The sequence below is a fragment of the Fusarium pseudograminearum genome, chromosome 1, assembly GCF_000303195.2.
Source record: "Fusarium pseudograminearum CS3096 chromosome 1, whole genome shotgun sequence".
NCBI classification, from domain to species: Eukaryota; Fungi; Ascomycota; class Sordariomycetes; order Hypocreales; family Nectriaceae; genus Fusarium; species Fusarium pseudograminearum.
The window spans coordinates 984366-1003634 of record NC_031951.1 but is presented as its reverse complement, the minus strand read 5'-3'; the positions used below and the strand labels follow the sequence as shown (position 1 = coordinate 1003634).

The 19269-nt window shown below is 50.1% G+C and overlaps 6 protein-coding genes across 6 annotated transcripts, besides 2 other annotated features; 2 read left to right on the top strand and 4 right to left on the bottom strand.

Moving 5' to 3' along the window:
- Positions 1–895: 895 nt before the first annotated feature.
- Positions 896–980: a repeat region.
- A 371-nt stretch (positions 981–1351) lies between these two features.
- FPSE_07672 (uncharacterized protein) lies at positions 1352–2764 on the top strand (the record flags this gene model as incomplete). The annotated part of the gene is made up of 2 exons (XM_009260790.1): positions 1352–1764; positions 1816–2764. The coding sequence occupies 2 exons, from the start codon at positions 1352–1354 to the stop codon at positions 2762–2764; spliced, it is 1362 nt and encodes a 453-aa protein (XP_009259065.1).
- Positions 2765–4299: 1535 nt separating this feature from the next.
- On the bottom strand, positions 4300–5620 carry FPSE_07673 (uncharacterized protein; the record flags this gene model as incomplete). Its single annotated transcript, XM_009260791.1, has 2 exons — positions 4300–5355; positions 5447–5620. The coding sequence occupies 2 exons, from the start codon at positions 5618–5620 to the stop codon at positions 4300–4302; spliced, it is 1230 nt and encodes a 409-aa protein (XP_009259066.1).
- Positions 5621–6732: 1112 nt separating this feature from the next.
- FPSE_07674 (uncharacterized protein) lies at positions 6733–7208 on the bottom strand (the record flags this gene model as incomplete). The annotated part of the gene is made up of 3 exons (XM_009260792.1): positions 6733–6817; positions 6877–7009; positions 7199–7208. 3 exons carry the CDS (start codon positions 7206–7208, stop codon positions 6733–6735), a joined length of 228 nt encoding a protein of 75 aa, XP_009259067.1.
- A 1139-nt stretch (positions 7209–8347) lies between these two features.
- On the top strand, positions 8348–10968 carry FPSE_07675 (uncharacterized protein; the record flags this gene model as incomplete). Its single annotated transcript, XM_009260793.1, has 2 exons — positions 8348–9770; positions 9824–10968. The coding sequence occupies 2 exons, from the start codon at positions 8348–8350 to the stop codon at positions 10966–10968; spliced, it is 2568 nt and encodes an 855-aa protein (XP_009259068.1).
- Positions 8479–8521: a microsatellite.
- An 817-nt stretch (positions 10969–11785) lies between the features above and the next one.
- FPSE_07676 (uncharacterized protein) lies at positions 11786–13542 on the bottom strand (the record flags this gene model as incomplete). Its single annotated transcript, XM_009260794.1, has 2 exons — positions 11786–13122; positions 13167–13542. 2 exons carry the CDS (start codon positions 13540–13542, stop codon positions 11786–11788), a joined length of 1713 nt encoding a protein of 570 aa, XP_009259069.1.
- A 685-nt stretch (positions 13543–14227) lies between these two features.
- On the bottom strand, positions 14228–15367 carry FPSE_07677 (uncharacterized protein; the record flags this gene model as incomplete). The annotated part of the gene is made up of 2 exons (XM_009260795.1): positions 14228–14933; positions 14991–15367. The coding sequence occupies 2 exons, from the start codon at positions 15365–15367 to the stop codon at positions 14228–14230; spliced, it is 1083 nt and encodes a 360-aa protein (XP_009259070.1).
- Between the last annotated feature and the right edge of the window lie 3902 nt (positions 15368–19269).

Below are 19269 nucleotides of genomic sequence, written 5' to 3'. Positions count from 1 at the left end.
CAGAGCGATGACTGTGGCGGTGCTCGATAACAAAGACAACTGCGATGTTCCGGCTTATTGTTCACGTCTTTTGATCGAGGCTCAGTTCAGGATCGGCCATGCTTGTCTGCCTACATACCCGCCTAGTTAATTTCCTGCTCAGTAAAAAACGTCGCATATTACATACTTTTCGCGTTACATACGCGGAAAGTCAGTCAGCGTCGTTAGACAGGGCGGTTCTCACGCGACTCAGCCCACCAATTAGTCTCGGCACCAGCTTGGAAGGAAATTACGGTAATACGCCTGGATTCGGGATGCCGTAAACCCCGTTCCTCCGCGGTGTCTGTCGGACGCGCTCTGTCAGCAACTTTGACTGCATCTTTGTGAATGATTGGCTTAGTAGAGACAAAAGAGCTCCGTCTGAGCGTCAGAGAAGGGCTAAACAGGCTTAGGCGCTGGCTCCAGTGCAATCTCCAGGCGACCCTGGTGTCATCCACATGGATGGATGCCCAGCGAAGCATGGAGACAAGCTGGACCAGGGCTTGAAGGGCTCCGCTGAGGCTTGTTGGCTGGTCGGTACCCAAGGCCCTTGTAGCGATGACTCCTCCCGCAGCATCCGGGCTCATTTGAGATGAGGACAAGGGAAAATCTTGCGCTGCGCTGCGGGCCCGGGGCCCCCTTGAACGACCTAAGCTAATGTCAGTGTGATGGACAACTCCTTAGCTTAGCGCCCATAAGCCCAAGTCCTGCGCGACTGGCCCTGTCAAATTTGAACTTTTTAGCGGATAACAGTCGCAAAGTCAACTGTAAAGTCTTGGTTTTTCAGCAGGCGTTTCTAGGTACCTACCTGCTGTACACTCGGACACGCCCCTGCTGCATCAACTTTCCTGCACCTCGTCATCATACTCGATCATTCCCTCCTCCACTCCCTCCACTTCTTCATATTACTACTCCCGTTTCCTCACCTCCGTCTTCTTCTTCCCTCCCTTTTCTCTCTCCTCGATCCTCGGCTTGGTTTTGTCTTCAGATTCGCACCTTGAAAAGGCACATATCCTCCTTCCTCACGACCTCAGGTTCTAAGCTTTACACTTTACCCGTGTGGCGTCCCTGTCGCGTGTTACTTCCCTCCCTTCTCTCTGCGATTCGACATCCATTGCTCCAGACGACCATCCCGACCATCCCGACCTTCGTCGTATGCGATCAAGTCAAGTAATTAGGTTAACTTGGATATGAGGTAGCTTTTGGGTATTCATATTGGGTTACCGACTACGCGTTACGAATTTCTTCGACATTATCTTGCGCTACTGCAAATCAGCAACAAACAAGCCCCCTTTCAAACCAGCATCGTCCAGACAACAATTTCAACATCATCATGAACGACTTCTCTGCCACCCTTTCGGGGAAGCCTAAGCTCCAGCTTCTATGGCCCGAGCATGTCAACCTACCATTTCTCAACACCGCTCCTCAAAGATATCGAATTGGCCGACGACGTACCAAGTCGAAATCGCGACCTGGCAATGAAGAACTCACAAGTCTTAAGACCTCTTTCAATGCTTGGGATGGCGTTCGTGATCTTCAGAAGCATCACTGGAGGACCTCAGATCTTCAGTATGCTGTAGTTGGACTTCTTGTTCTCTTCTCATTCTGGATCGCTCCCCCTGCTCCTGGAGTCAAGCTTCTTGCCATCATGGGTAGCGTTTGGGTTCTTCTCATGCCCGCTACTCGCCAATTCTTCTTGCCATCGGTCACAATTTGGACATGGCTTTTGTATTTCTTTTGTAGTCGGTACGTTTGTAGTCTTTCATTTCAACCGTCACATTCACTAACACACCGCAGATTTATTCCTAATGAGTACCGACCTCACATCTGGGTTCGCGTGCTGCCCGCTCTCGAGAACGTCTTGTATGGTGCCAATCTGTCGAGCATTCTCTCCGCCCACCAACATTCAGTTCTCGACATTCTCGCCTGGATCCCTTACGGCCTATGCCACTTTGGCGCCCCTGTTGTCTGCGCCCTGCTCATGTTTGTATTCGCCCCCCCTGGTACAACCCCGGTATGGGGACGCACCTTTGGTTGGATGAGCATTCTCGGTGTCACCATCCAGCTTCTCTTCCCCTGCGCTCCCCCTTGGTATGAGATGGAGCACGGCCTCGAACCCGCTGCGTACGGCATGCCTGGATCACCCGCTGGACTGGCTCGCATCGATGAAATTTTCGGCATCGACCTCTACACTACCAACTTCAGCACAGCGCCTGTCCCCTTTGGTGCCTTCCCCTCGCTCCATGCTGCGAACGCCGTCCTCGAGGCTCTCTTCATGTCTCACTGCTTCCCCCAGTTCCGCACTTACTTCATCATGTATGCTGGTTGGGTTTGCTGGGCTACCATGTACCTCAGCCACCACTACGCAATTGACCTGGTTGTCGGTGGCTTGATTGCCTCTTGCTTCTTCTACGCCGCCAAAGCACGATGGCTACCACGCCGCCAAGAGGGCAAGATTACCCGCTGGGAGTACGAATATGTGGAATATGGTGACCAAACTACCATTACCGACGAGGAGTACGGCGAGTACTTTGGCATGGGTCTATTGGGACGCCCTCGCGCCGATTCTAGCGACGGTTGGACTGTTGCAAGCTCCAGCTCTAGCTGCGGCTCAAGTAGTGGAACTCTCAGCCCAACCTTGTCCGAAGAGGCACTCCCTGGCATGCTTGATGACGACCAGCTTTGGAACACCCATTCTCCTGCTCGAGACGTTGAGTTGAGTGAAGTTGTTGTTGCGGCGAGGTAATCAGCACGATTCAGTGATAACAACCTTAAACCCCCAGGCGATCTCATCCCGCGCCTGGTGACGGAACTCGCCAATGGGATTTTACGATTTTAATGCCCGAACCCTTTTAATCTTCGACCTTATACTTTTTTTCTGATAACAACTTTGGCATTCATCGGCACAGCGAAATGGCGCAATGCGATGCTTTACAACGGCAGATGCTGGATTCTGGCGCAGGGCCGTCAGGGTCAGACGGCAACCTTTAATAATGGGTTCAAGGGGCCAACGTTGTCCCTTTCTAATGCATACCTGCGGAAGGACAAAACCGGACCTGAATAGAGTAATGTATACAAACAAGAGGAGGTTAATATGTGCATGGATATGCGATCACGCCATGTCATGCACCGATTCGCTCGTTGGAGAGCCTGGACGACTCGAGAGGGACAAGCTTTGCATAGCTTCCCTACTCATGATGAGGAGGAAACAATGAACGGAGGGATAAGCGGCTCGCTGCCCAAGCCTGGTTGATCCTGGAGAAGAAAACCCAGGCGGCGCAAGCAGGCGAGCCGACTTTGGTGGGAATGAAAAGAAATACCAAAGATACCATTCGCTAGATATTAGCAATTAAAGAATCGACAATTAATGTCACCGTCATATCGTCTCTATTTCTCGTCTGCTCTTGTGTTGTCTGTATAGGAATTTTATCATTTGAACGTTACTAACACTGCATGCAAAGGTACTGTTGAACTTGGAAACATCCTGGTAAGTCAACTTGTTCAAGAAACCTGTCGACTCCTACGTGACATGAAAATCCCATTGCCGATCTCAATCTAGGTAGTTGCTCGTGAAATTCCTTCACCTTCTCTCTTGTTTTGGGGGCCAAGGCGGTATAGGAAACGCCAAGCCTATACCGAGCTCCTGTTAAGCTTGGCAACGAAAAGCGCCAGATCTGCGGTCATAGCTCCATTAGCTCGCGTGCCGTGATATTTTGCACTGTAGCAAGTCAAGCGCACCGTCTTTGATGCGATCACATATGAGAGAGCTATGGTTTACAGATGAAACCTGTAGTTAAAACGGATAGGACAGAAAGGGCTCATTCTCCATAATTTGATTACGGCATGAGCTGCGCTATGGCTGGTATCTGCTCTGAAGCATCTCAACCGAGACCAGATAAAACAAGGTATAAATACTAACGATGATTAAAGGCAAAAAAAGGGGGCAAAGGAAAGTTAAAGCAAGGGAATCAAGACCGTGCTGAAACCTTGTCCCCATCGTTCCAAACGAGAAGCCAGCGACCTGGTCCGGGAAGCGCATATATCCAAACCAACGATGATCCTCCTTATTCTGTTGCGTACTGTGATGGAAAGCATATCATTCATGTTTTGTATGCTAGTCACAGCACCATACGGGCCTTGTGTATCTTCCATCCGTAGTGATTTCATCGTATTCGAACCGCTAGTCTTATAACACATATTCATACCACAGTCATTTCACATGACGACTTGCCAAAAGGAACTATATGACACAGGACTTGACACTCTGCCCTCATCCCGGTTCTACCTCTTCGCTGCAGACCCGCTCCAGAGACCTTTGGAAGTTTCGATAACTCGATTTCCGTTGTTGCCGGGCTGCAACGAGGATGGGACGTTAGATGCTGAAGTGTTGCCCATAACTACGTCAGTTTCGGTTTGTGTTCCATAGCCGCTGTCCTTGGGCTGGTTGTTGCCAATGGAGATGGCGCTGTCTACCTTTCGGTTGGCAGGAGGTTGTTGGGCTGCGCCCCGACTGGGCTCCTTTGAACGAGCTCCATCCATCAGACCGCTTTGCGCCTCGCGTAACTTGTTAATTGCGCGGACAGTATCGATTGCCGCATGCAGAGTTCGACGAGCGTTGAAGTTCTTCTTAATGTTAGGTAGCAAGTTCTGACTCTCGCCCTCAGCATTGATGAAGCCAGCGACGAATGGATGCTGTAGAGCCTCGTGAGCAGTAATGCGCTTCGTGGAATCAATTGTCAAACACCGTTGAATGAAATCCTTAGCATGGTCAGAAACGCCACGCCAGTATTCGATAGGGGTAAAGCTGTAATCTGCGTTGAGGATGGCCTGCATCTCTTCAAAGTCAGAGTCCCGGTCGAAAGGAGTGTAACCGCAAAGCAAGAAGTATGTGATGACACCGAGAGCCCAGAGGTCTACAGGCTTGCCGTGGCCAGTCTTCTTGAAAATCTCGGGGGCCATATAACCAGGGGTACCGCAGGTTGTAGTCAGAACGTGGAACTGTTCCTCATCCATAATTCGTGAAAGTCCAAAGTCTGCAATAAGCAAGTCTGCGTTGTCCTCGGGCGTCCGGAAAAGTAGGTTCTCTGGCTTCAAATCGCGATGTACAATGCCATGGTCGTGTAGGTAAGCGACAGCTGACAGTGTAGCGCGAACCAAGTCAGCAGCATCTGATTCGAAGTAGGAACCTTTTCGGCAGATTCGATCGAAAAGCTCGCCACCCAGGGCAAGATCGGTAACGAGATAGAGGTTATTCATGGTCTCGAAGTAATCGACAAGGGTGAGGATGTTCTGGTGGCCCATGGAGACCTTTTTCAGGACAGCGATTTCGTTGCGAACCTGCCATTGCGCATTCAATGTTAGAAGACAACTGTACGGCTATGAAAGATATTGTGCATGATGCTGGTGAGGATCATGAGGCGATGCGCACCATGTGTTCGCGACCGGCCATAAGCCGCTTATTGATGACCTTGGCAGCATAGTAGCGGCCAGTATCAATGTGGACGCATTCCTTGACGACAGAATAGGAGCCAGCTCCCAACGTCTTGCCGACCTTGTATCTACAAGGTTGAACTTGAGGTTGTTGACGAGCTGCAGAATCCATTTTGGAATTGTGATGTCGAAGCCGGGGAGGAAGAGGTCGGGGCGGACGAGGAGGGGGGAGGTGATAAGAAGGAGATCGCGATGCCCCGCAGAGCGTTGAGGCGAGATGGGAGGTGCGACTGCGACAAAGGAGGGAGAAGAATGCGCTTCTGAAGCAGGTTAGATCCAGTCGATAATATCGAGAGAGAAACAATAATATTGAGCGTCGGATGAGCAGAAGAGAGAGGAAGGTTTCAGTACGAATGTTGTATGCTGATGGGGCTGAATTGGACCGAACTGAACTGGAGAAATGAAGGGTCGGGAGTTTGGGTCGGTCAGTTCGTGCGTGAGAGAGGGACAAGGACTAAAAGGTGGGGTTGAGTCAGGCCCAAACCAGCTGAAATACGGATAAGATAAGGGATGTAAGGCGTTTTTAGTCTGGACCCTTGATGGGTTTTCTTTCTATTTATTCAAGTGGAAGAAGGGGACTGACTACTTAACTATATCTTGGTTGTAAGAACTATTGTAAAGAACCTAATCTGTTTAATTGATATTCATTGTACTGGCTCGTGATTGATGCATGCAATGCAGGCATTCATTTGACACGAGATAACGACAATACGTGATTCAGTGATTGGATGATGATGACAGCATTGCTGACCTCATGGTGTAGTGACAGCCATGACGATATTCGTACCACGAGCGTATCATATCGATTTATGAGAAGCGCATACGATCAGCAATGCTTTTTTGGTGGTTGTACATGAATTTTAAAGCCTAATACAACCATCAATACACATCTCGTCCTGTCTGAATTGTCTCGTCTCGTCCCTTCACTTCTAGGAACTTAGCCAATGGCGCAGAACTTTGGTCACGTTGCTAGACCAGCCACAAACCTTCGACATGCAGTCTATTTTTGGATTGTAGACATCTGGATGTCGATGGTTTGCTGTATCGCTCTTGGAATGTCCATCATCATTGGATGACAAGCATCGACCTGAGGTTTGTTCTACTTATTCTGAGTTCTCACCATGCTTTCTTTCCATAAGCAACTCTATATACAAACATGATGTAAGCGCTAGATAATACTATGCTGCCATTTTCTATGGATTGGCAGTTATGAATAGTGAAGACTTAAGTTGAAGGACCTCTACGTGATTGCTTCTTTGCGCTTGTAAACTTCTTTTGCTTCATTCTCGACTCGTGGAATTTCTTGCCGCTATCCAGATGTTAGCAACAATACCTCATATAAACAAACTGATGACTACTGTAACCTACATCTCTTCATGCTTCTTCCTCTTTTCCACACTCGTCTCTGCAGGCGTGGCCTCTTTATACATACGCATAACCTCGTCAGTCAACTTTCTCCTGTTGTCATCTGCATTTGCATCTCGGGACCGTGAGTCCTGAGCTTGAAAAGTCAAAGAGTCATTGGTTGATGTATAATACTTGGACTTGCGAATGCTGGGGTGTAACGATTTGGGAAGTATTGAGAGCAGTTGTCCTACGGGATATGCCGTGATTGCCTTGGTCTCAGTCCTTTTTGCTTGTAAGTGCTGGAACCCTCATTTCCGCATGAGTGTTGCATGATCGTACGTACTTATTGACATGTTGCCCCCCTGGTCCACTGGAGCGAGCAAATATAGTATTGCCTTTCGGTAGCTGTGAGGCATTAAATGACTCGTACCATGAACGAGCCTCATTGAGGGCATCTTTGTCCAAGTCGGCATCGAAAGCCTGGTATCTTTTGAATCTCGGCGCAAAGGGTGTAGCTGTCACCTGTGACGGCATCCTTTTCAGGCCTACAAGCCTTGCCAAGGCTTGTCGATGGAACATAGTGCTCGCTAGATTGTTTGTGCGAATGAGACAGAGACAATCTTTCTTAACGTGTCCCACAGTTAGACAAAAAATCAATAAAATCAGTGTCTCATATTGATATCAATCGAGGTTGGGTCCTTGAAATCTTGGCTTTAGCTTAATGCTTGCCTGTGGCTGAGATAGTGATTCTCAAGCAGTAGCAAACCAGACACTGCCTTTTTGACCGCCTTGCCTCTTCTGTATTAGCCTTCTGTTAACTACGGGTTTACACCTGCGCCTGATCAGCCTCAATCGAACCCCAAAACCCAGTCCAGCTTCTACCTTAACTACCTGCCTACCTAAATTAACCTTCCGTTTTTCCTCATCTCGTCCACAATAAACCTCAGCAACGCCATCAACTCTTCTTGATCCAGCTTCGTGCCCTAGTTTCAGTGTCGCGACTATTCTTTCAACTCTGCTCTCACGTGCATCTGCTCGCGCCCCATTCTTCTGGAGAATACAACTCGTTTGGTTCGTTCGACTAAGCCAAGCTCCGACGTCGCAAAAGCCTCTGCCACCTGGCTCCCCTGTCGAGTGAGCATCTGGAAGACCCTTCTTTGTTACTTATCGACCTCCATCTTGTAAGCGTGCCCGGCTTTTGTGGCTCGTTATCATTGCGCGTTATTGGGCCCTTCAACTACAGCTTGTCCGGCAATTCTTTGTTGCTTTGACCGCCACTCAATCCTTCCACCGCGCTTCCAGTTCTCATCTTGCGCCAGGCCATCGCCTGGCAACAGTTTTTCACTAACTAATCCAAGGATCGGCCCCGTCGATTTCCAGTTGCACCATCGCCTGTGTCTTGCGTCGTTTGTGCGACTAGTGGTACCTACCTACCTGGAGGGTCACCTCATCCTGCTACCCACCAAATTCCCACCCCTCCAGCCTGAATTAAATGACAGAACCCGAGGCAGAAATCCAGGCCACTGCCAACCTCTCCCCTGTCTCCCCTTCGCCTGTTCACTCAGCTACGTCTTTGGCGGTTCCCGTGCTTCAAGAAACGGTGGACACCATTGACGCCATGGTCGCTGCCGCTTCTGCCGCTGCCGATGCCGCCGCCGCCGCCGCCAACCGCTCAGTCAACAATGGTCCTGGTTATGAGCACATCCTGGAGGCCGGTGATGACAATATCGTAGATGACGACAGCCTCAACGACCCTTATGGCGAGGACGACGCAGATGCCGTCGCCCAGCAAGTGCCGCGGCCACAGGTCGAGCAAGAGCTTCCCGACAGCAATGACGATTACGCAAAGACGTTTGATTCGCCAATTGGGCTGGAAGAGGGTGAAGACGGAGGCGTTCAACCACAAGATGTATCATCGCTACTTCGAGAATCCAACAATTCTTCTCACCCATCGCAAGTCTCCTATGCTGTTCATGATCCGTCCTTCCTGGCCCAGCCACGCCAGCCTGCAGCATCAGCTGCTTCCAATGCTTCTTCTGAAGCTCGGGCTTCCGGCGCTGCGACTGCCACCACTTCCCAGCTTTCCAATCTGCCGTCTCCAAGTACAGCCAAACTGAGTGGCAGCAGCACTACCGGCTCTACCAATGCCTCTGACATTCAAAAGCTGGTTGCTGATCTCATTGCGCCAGCCGACTCCAACCGTACCACAGAATCGTTTGCCCCGTCTGCCACAGGTGAACAGTCCAACGAGTATAGCAATCCGTCTTCAGATCTCCCGCCTTCAGCATCCCTTCCACCGAGGCCTCCGCTGTCTCAAGCAGCGCCTCAGACGTATGCCTCTCAGCACCATCCAGGGGGCATCAATTCCAGCATTCCCTCTAGCCTTGCCGCGCCACCGACGCCTGGGCAGCCGTCCACTTATGTTGCTGCTGGCGCGCCTGTTGCAGTTCCTGATGCTTTGGGTGAATACTCGGTCCCGCTTGGCTCTGGTTTCCAAGCGCCTGTCGCCATCACCTCCATGAATGCTCCTCCATACCCGCCTCAGCCCATCCCTAACAATGCTGATCAAGTGCAAGATGCCGAATATCAGCGCCAGTGGGATCAGTTCTTGGCTGATGAGCGCCAGTACATGTCAGAGGCCAAGTGGGACCGTTTTCCTGAAGGGTCACGCATCTTCATTGGTACACGATCCGCCTCTGGCGCATCCAAAAACGGCGCCCACATATTCTCTGCAGGCAACCTTTCCAGCGATAAGGTGTCTAAGCGTGACGTTTTTGATCTGTTCCACCGGTTTGGAAGGCTTGCTCAAATTTCGCTGAAGTCGGCCTATGGATTCGTACAGTACCACACTATAGATGAAGGACAGCGGGCAATGGACAATCTTCAAGGCATCGAAATCAAGGGACGCAGAATTCGTGAGTCAGGTCTTTTTGAATGTTATTGTACTGTGCTTCTAACCCATCCTTAGATCTTGAAGTCTCGCGCGTCCAGGACAAATCGAAAAAAGAAAGGGTTCGCAGTCCAGACAAAAACAAGAGCCGCGACAATGGACGTCGGAACGAGCGACATGGCCATCAAGTCCGTGATGATTACCGATCTAGTCGTGGCCATTCCCCTCATCGTAGTGAATACGGAAGAGATGAGTCGTACAGTCGTGATCGGGGCTTTTATGATGGCAGCCGCGGACGTGGGCGTTCGCGCTCCCCAGGGTATAGTCGTAATGACAATGACAATTACCGTCGAAGGAGCCCAAGCCCATTTGGAAGACCTCGACATGGAAGTGAACCTGAGCTACCGGGAAGGAGATATGGTGCCGATGTCCCTGATGTTCAGATCATCCTCCAGCAAGAAATCAATCGCGAATTTGTCAACTGGGTGAAACAAGCTTTCACCTCGAGGGGTTTGCGGTGCGAGGTTATGTTTCTATCCAGCAAGCTTCCCAAGGATGCGGTTGTTCAGCAACAGGCAGCGGAAGGGGTGCACGCCGTTGTCGACCTCGACCTTCGGGCGCAGAGTCTGGCCAAGATTGCCGTCCAGGCGTTTGATCGCTCTGCCGGTTCCAACAACATTCGCTTTAACCAGTATGCGGATCTGGATCCTCCTACCGCAGCCGAAGTTGTTCTTCGTGCAAAGGCATCAGCAGGCCCGCCCAGTTATGGTCAACAGTATGGTGCCAGTGGTTACAGCGTTGCTCCATATGGTGGCCAGCCCGCTTATCAACCACCTGCGGCAAGCTTCGCCGCTCCTCCACCGCCAGGACAATACGGACAACCTCCGCCTGCTCCAGTCAACGTTGCTAACATTGCGAATATGATGGGCCAGCTTGACCCCGCGTCACTGCAGCAATTGCTTGCACAGGTTCAAGGTGGTGCTCAAAACCATGCGCTCCCCCAAACCAGCCCGATGGCGGCAGTGCCCCATGCTGATATCCATGCATTGCTTGGAAGCCTGGGAGCAAATCCTGCTACTCAACAACCTCAACCCCCGCCCCCTCAAGGCGCTTACGGGGCTTCTTATGGGGTTCAACTTCCGCCAAATGGGGCACCACCTAATGGGGACTCGGCAGTTCAAGTACAGAACATTATGTCACATCTGGCTAGGTACCGGCAGTGAACTTACACAAGTCATGCGCCAAGCAAGGACAATCATGTCCACAGTTGACAAGTTCATATTCTCCTTTCCTATGATACCACTCAGGGGCAGTTTTTCTTAGAGGTTGAATGTTTTCGATGTTTGTTTTTGTTGTCATTTTATGTATTAGAATTTACAACGCACCTGTAGCATCCCTATCTGGGGTTAGATAAAGGGGGTGTGGTGCATTTTCAGGTTTTTGAGTTGGAAGATGGGTGAGGCGTTGTTGGACGAGAGTTGCGAGAGATACCACGATTCTTTAGATGTGGAGGGCACCATGCGAAGGCATAGATTTTGATAGTATAGTCTATGATTACGCCGGTGTTGTATTGGCTTATGTGATACATAGAACCGATTGTGGATGAGGTATCACTGTTGTTTGAACTCGAGATACCCGGCCTTACTTTTAGATACCTTTCATAGCACCCTTATTAGTCGAGGGCTTTACTTTTCGATTTCCATCTTGACCTTGCGTAAGTCTCTTTGGAGCATAACTAACCTGTCTTCTTACCCGCGGAGCCTCACCGTGGTTGGGTATAACACAGCACAGTCGGTCATATGCACAACCACTGACCATCAATAGTAGCTATTTGAACAAGACAGAAGTAATGCATCAGCTGCTTCTGAGTTCTTGAGCCGAGTTATCTCTTGAAGCGCGACATGGAATGACTGGATTTGAATCGTTTCGGTTCTCACATCTTGTCCTCTATTTGCTATTTATTAAGTCGACTACTCTTGCCATATATACAGCAAGACTGAATAACAGACACAACAGCAGTAGTATTACCATATTATTAGTTTACCACCCAAAGCTTTCATTATGCCACCAAACATTACGTCCCTTCATCACCCAAGGCATGACACTCTTGCGCAGTTCTCTGACCATTTCGGTAGGGCCGCAGACCAGAATGGCAACGTTTTCTTGCTGCGACTTTCGGAACGTATCATCAACGATCTTTTGGAAATCTGGTCTTTTGTTGTTTCGTACGGCAGGGCGAGTTGGTTGTTGCGCCATGTCGTTCATCTCAACACCGGCAGCGTTATCACTGTCGTTGGCAACACCCATGTCACCTGTAAGAAATAGCTGCACCTGATCATCATCGAGAATGGACTTTCCGGTAGGGGTTGAGGAAGCCCATGTAGCATCGCCGGCACTGCGGATGGCCCAGATAAGCTGGACATGTGCAATGGAGTTTTCCGCGTTGACAGCGTGGTAAAGCGGTACGGCAAAACTCGCTCCTACACCTCCAGCCACGATGAGTACACGGTTTATGTTTGATGTAATGAGATCGCTGAACGTCTTTCCTATAGTACCGTAAGGACCCTCAATGTTAAGCTCGACCTTTTCAGCCGACGCTCCACTGCTGGTGCTGGAAGAGAGGTGATGCAGCTGGTTCGTCATGGGGCCGGTCCTCGTACGTGCAACAAAGGTCAGTTCGCCCGTCTCTTGGTTCGTGGACGCTACTGTAAATGGATTATACAAAAACTCAAAAACGAGATGTGGTGCAGAGAACTGGCCAGTGCCGGGACGAGAGGCTGGAGGAATATTGAGGTAAATATGTGATCCAGGACGGGCGGCGTATTGGGCAATCTTGTGAGAGGGCATAGTAGCAGATACTTTGACAAGGCTTGTGCCAGGTATCGCCTCGACGACAGCAGGGGCTGTGATGGTGATCATCTTTCGCACAGCAAGGTCCACGACGAATACGCCAATTGCTTCACCGATGTAGAACCGCGACGATGGCGCATGGTAGTAGATCAAAGGCGGGATAGAGAAAGCTGAAAGAAGATGGACGATGAAGAATACTCGATATGACTGCTGTCGAACACGAGCCATGGCTGTGCCGTTGAGGGCATGCATGACGATGAGGCCCGCAACGCCTGCAAAGACAATAGGAGCGAAGAAACGCTTGAGCCATATTGCTGACTCTATGAAGAAGACATTGTAAAGAATTGCATGAAGAATCAGGAGAAAGTAGATGATACGGCCCAGTACACGATGGTAGCGGTTGATATGCTCGTGAGATGAACGGAGGACAAAGGCAAAAGGGTTGATCGCCTTGAGAGCAAGGAGGTACTGTATAGGCATCTGAGATGTCGCAACAATTCCAAGCCGTTTCGTGAGATGAAGATAATCTGACTTGTCAGCGATGTTTCCCCTGGTGATTTGCAAACCATACCTTTTCCTGTACCATGAATACTCAAGGCCAATAACCAAGCAGTCCACGCAATACCTAAAATCCACTCATCACGCTGACCCCAGTGACTCCCCATGAACCAGACATCTTCGCCGAGCCACCACTTGATCATGGGTCCTTTTCCTATAACTCTGGAGATCCATCTCTGTCGGTTCGCCTTGGCGCTGGGTGAGCCGGGAACTTGCTGATATCCACTGTTACGGCTCTGTCGGACGCGGTTGATGAGACGGAAGAGAACGAATAAAAGCGCTGGCACGAATGCAGAAAGATGAGCGATGTAGGCGTATTTATCGAGACTTAGGCGACGTTGGTGTTTTTCATCGTCGGTTAGAGTGAGGAACTCCCATGGCCAACCCATGTTGAGTTGCGCTGTGCGTTACTCAGTGAAACAGTTGATCGAGCCACCAATTCGGGTCACTGCGAGATCAGAAGGCAACGGGTCAGCTGCCTGAAGAGGAATCTATTGTAGTCGTGTAGAGAAAGTGAAGCACGCTTAAAGGACACAACTTGTAAGTCACAACTCAACTCAGCTTTCATATTCAGGGAGGACAACAAGCTAATTGCAGCAAGGTCATTGGTCAGCATTGACTAGAGGTTACCCTGTACCAATGGACAGTTCGACATCAATTTAACATGTATATTAAATTGTATTAAATAAAGATTGTATTTAAACACACTGTGGGTAACGGTGACCTAATCGCTCATGGTATCTTTGTTTTAGTATTTGTATCTAAGTAGCCCGACCTAAACATCTATCATGCACATATACGATATCCCAATCCCAATCCCATCCCATCACACACAGAACAGGATGGTAACAGACTGCAAAGAAAACCCGAGAAGAACCTCATAACACCAGAGCTCCACTAGGTGCCTATATCATCCATCAATGCATTTGTTTATTACAAGCGCCGCTGGCAACACCGCGCTTTTGATCAGCTTTGTTGATCTCTCCAACAGACCTGACCTGAATCAAATCGTACATCATATAGTGACCACTTCCACGAACTGCACATATGCTACCCTGGTAACAAAATGAAAGCTTAGCTCTTCGCATCGTCATGATCGGGCTCGAACTTGGTCTCGCCGAGCAGGGGGCCAGGCTGCGATGTCATAGCAGTCTGTGTAGCTGGCTGAGGCTGGCTCTGTACTGTCGGGCCAGTCGGCCGGCTAGGAGGCTGAGAAGACTTTTGCGCAGCTGGGTTACTTGTCGCAGCATGCAGCCTCTGGTCCAACGCTCTGAGCGCAATAGCTCTCCTTCTCTCAGCCTCGGCGCGAGCACCTCCAGGAGCATTACGTTGAATCCGGGTATCGTTTCGAGAAGCCTCCGCTTGCGCAAACGGTGTGCATAATCGCATAGCCACCAATACCAGGAAGATCTGATCAGCGACAGCAGTGACGAATGGCTTCACGGGACCGGGGAAGAACTCGGCGAATGCGAAAGTCTCGCTCGCATCACCGCGGAGCGATGCATCTTGGGAAGAGTCAAGGTCTGGGAACACGGTCTTGTAGAATCGGAGGTAGGTCCAGCTGGTAAGGAATCCAAAGATGGCAAGCCACAGAGCAGCCCTGTTGAGGATAGGGGTCAGAGACAAAAGGAAGACCAGACCGATGTACAGAAGCGGGAATCGAGGGACTCGGAGAGATATGACGCCGCGGAAGAGCGTAACGGTGTGTGCTGGGACGAGTTGACTGAAGGCGACAAGGAAAGCGATTTGCACAGGGATAGTTCCTGCGATAACGGTCAAGCTATATATTCATGTTAGTCTCTCTCATAAGGTACATTTTTAGTCAGGTAATACGTACGTCCAGCTCTCGTTGCGCGAAAGAGTAAAGCAGAGCACCATAACGCAGAGAGTCAGGAAGTTGGGGACCAGCGAGACGACAGCTAGGAACTTTGCCAACTCGGCCGACGACCAAGCTCTCTCGAGATATCTTCCTCCATGGAACAGCGTAACAGCAGCGATACCAAGCGTAAACACATTGCTCTCAACAAACGTCGAGGTTATAAACGTCCAGGGATAGATAATGGACAGCTGCGGGACCAGTGTCAAGTAGGGAATGACGATGTTGGCGTCGGCTGTCCATTGGCGATACCGGATCGCGGCGCTGAGGATGGACTGGCCGAGAAGCGCAATGAGGAGAATACGTGTAACGGGCGGAATATTTATTCGCGGCGGCATCGTGACGTGTTTATTTAGGTTTCAGGGTCCAAGGTCGGTTCTTATTCCGACTTCGTTGAGGTTGTCCGAGGATCAGAAGCGCCGGGCTTTTTGGCGCGGGATGATGGGCAAGTCGACTCGTAATTCGTTAAACTTCTGATGAATGGAATGAACGTCTTTCTTGGCGGCAGCTACTGTCGTATTCGCAAGCCTTTGTTGTTGACGTAGTCTCTTAAATCTGTCCTTCTCTTTATTCCCCTTTGAAACCCTTAGATTGGATTAAGCTGGCTGGCCTCAGTCACTGGCAGCCTCATCATAGTTTCGCACCGCCTCTTGTGGCGCATGGTCCGACGGGTAGCCTAAGGCCGCCACATGTAGGAACGTGTCTGGCAGAGGGGGGAACAGAAAGATTAATGTCTAAGCTTTAGAGAACAAAAATAAACAACCTAAAAGCTTGCTTTCGATAGCTAAAGATGACTAACTAATTTTGTCTCTTATGCTTGTAGAGGTCAGCTTTCCCGATACCATGGGGTGTGCCGGGTAGTACGTAGGTAGCAATGAGTCTGGATCCCTGATCAATAGGCGCCTGATCAGCAAATTTTGATGAGACCTCCCCTCATCTACACTGCATGCTTAGATTTTATCTCAGGGGCTTCGCAATTTGGCTGGAGAAATGATCTGGACTATGAGGGTTATTTATTGACATAAATCCAGACTGGCATACATAGTACGTTTGAGTGTCCCAACACGCTGAAATGAAACACCTGAAATTTTCGCACAATCCCAAACTCTAACGATGGCTTCATCGTCTAAGGGTGGGCACTAGCGGATCATGGCTGTAACTCCGAGTGGTTTCTGTCATGGCTGCTGACCGGCCTGACAAGGACATCTCTAATTAACAAGGGTCAACCAATACCGGCCAGCCAGTTCACTGTGCTGCTGGATAAGCTTGATTGTTTCTTTTTAGAAGGTGCCATTCTCCCCACGAACGACATAGACCGGTGAGAGGTGAGAGGCGAGAGGCGAGAGGACAGAGCTGTTTCATATTTTGATTCTTGAAGGTGCGAATGTCTTGAAAGTAGCCGCATCATGTTTGTCTCCACATTCAGATCTTGAAACCTTGTGATTAACTTTTGAAGATCCTAAAACGCGTCAATTCATTTTTAGCACCATGTATCCGAATAAGACGATTAAGCATGTTGGCGAAAGGTCAATTGTAACCGACATTACCTTCTTTGCAACGCTGAATGGCAGAATGGATGTCTAACCCGGACGAGGTTCGGGGGCTTCGGCAAAGACAAGATGACGACGGATGTCTTGAGGCAGCCAGTTTCCAGACTTTATCTGATTGGCCAAGAACGTTTAACTTGTCGATGTGTTGTTCCCCTGTGCCTCTCAAGCATGGAGTCAGTGGGGCTGACTTTGGAATGTCGTGCAGGGGCAAAGCAAAGACAGCCACATCTTTGATCATGGATTTTGCCGATTTGTATGTTGATGTTTCAAGCATTTGAAGCAGACGCTGTTCCCCAAGTTGGAGCAGTTCAACACATCACAATTTCAGTCTAAGAAGCCTGTGTTGACAACGGGCCTGAGATCCGGACATTTGCGACAAGACGGCTCAGACAGCGTTGCGTTGGTGGAGGGTCCAAGTACCGAACGGGAGATGCACAATGTCAAGGAGGACCTCGGGAATGCCACGGGAGCTTTCCAACAATGAATATCACGTGATATTGTAGTTGTGGTGAGAACGAGTGAGGATTCGTTTTGAAGGGAGAATTCATGATCAGATAAGTACCGTTTGAGAGTATGTCGTGGAAAGCAAACGAAGGACTTTGTTCTTGTTGCATCAGCACTGGAATCAACTACTGGAATCACAAAAGTCCGTGCTTGTTGACGCAAAGAAAAGGGAAGAGGAAAGCACGGGACCTTGTCGAAATCGAAACGTGCGGGTACCCGCCAAGTTCGGAGGTTTGTCGTGGGTTGCGTGGGTGGAAAGTAAGACGTGCATCAGCGCGTTTTTGGCGCAACGTGTTTGGGGGCGTTGTATGTTGTATCTTCTCAGCCCGCACAACTTTGTGTCATGGAGTGACGGCGATGAGGTTTCTCAAGTTGCATCGTCTTGGTGGACGTTGAAACCACATCACTGGAATCAACAATCTGTTCCAACTTGGCCGCTAAAAGCTTGGTGGTTCAAGTCTTGGACAAGGGCGCCGCTGGTACGGCTGTGTGGGCTTCCTTGGCGGCCCATTTGGATGAGCTAAAGTACATGTTGCCACGTAATAATGGGCGAGACTTCTGCAAGCACTTTTTGATGAACTGAGCGGGATGCCACGGCCAAAGTGTTGCAGGTTTACATTCTGTAGGCAACCGCTGGCCAGAGTTTCTGTCGTTGTCACACGAGAATGAGATGGTGCGTTGCGAGGGGTCTGAAGCAGTCGCACGGCTTATCAGTGATGTACTGTATAGAGATGACGCTGTCAACCCAGCAAGTAAGCAATGAAACCAACAAATCGCGAAGGAACCCTGCCATGTTCAGGCAGTGCTCTATGCTTTGTAGCCTGTGGACGGACAGCCCTGTTGCGTTTCGTGGTCTGCTTTGCATTTATTATCTTTCTGCTTTCTCTGCCAACTTGGCTGGCGGCTATCGGTGAGCGCAACGAGTTGTGCATGTCATGTCACGCAGAGATTGATTTGACTTGGATGCTCAGACCGGCGACCGGGACTGGATGACATTGGGTGTCACATCCTTGTCTTTGTCCGTCCGGAGCTGTGGGAGCCAGGCCAGGCAAGCATGCCGGGGCGGTGTTTTTGGTGGGCCTTTCTTTTCGATTGTGGGCTGGCTTGTCTTGAACCATCCATCGCCTCCCCAGACTGAGGATTGAGTTGTCTTGACGGTAGTGGCTTGATTGACACGGAGCCAGAGGCTGTCGCTCAAGGTTTGCGATGGATACAGAGCACCGTCCAACAGAACTTGAACTCGGTCAGAACTCGTCCAAGTTCAAGGCGACGCAAATTCTCTCAGCCCAAATTGGACTCGGTTCCTTGATCCATTGTGACATTACGACCTCGAAATGGAGTGAGCGCAGCAGGGGGTTGAAGAAAGGTAAAGCGTGTGTTAAGGGATGGGCGGGGGACGGAAAGGAAACCCAACACATGTTCAAGTACCTGTACTTTGATCCAAGGTGGACAGGCTTGAACACGACCCCTGTCGTGGCCGATCTGCATCCGTCTCAGATTTTTGGGAGGAAAGGCGAATGCATCAGCCCGAGCCCTGGAGGGAAGCATGGCATGGCATTTGACGCGGACTAACAGTGACTAAGACACCCAGCCACTCATGATTGGCCGGCAATTCAAGAAGCCTCATGCACAAACTGGGGGGGAAAACATTGACGGAACACCATCACACTCGCAGCGGCAGGGGCGTACATAATCTAACGATGACGAGCGGTAACATTTCCTGCTCCATTTCTTCAAAAAGGAGGGAAGCCAGGACAGACAAAGATCAACGAAACGAGAGCTTACGAGAAAAAGCAGAAGAAGCGATATTCCTCTACCATCGATCCCTCGTCTTTCTCTCCATCGCTAGATCGGTAAAAACCCCCCTCTTCATCTTGAGCCACTGTCACCATCTCCAACAAGGGGCATGATCTCCCAAACCTTGTCATTTACGGGAGGACGCCTCTCTTGAAGACGACAAACCTAACCTAGCAAGCGACCATGGAATGGCCGACCGACCAACCCACGACAGGCAGGCAAATCTACCGTTGATTTCAAGGTGGCACTGCACTGCGCTATATCAGCTGGGGGGTGGTGTTGGCGCTGGCGCTCGCGTTGGCGCTGGATGCTGTTTATTTCGACAGTCCTAATATTGGAGGTTGCATTCGCCCATTGATCATTCAATATCCGCAATGCATGGCCCAAAC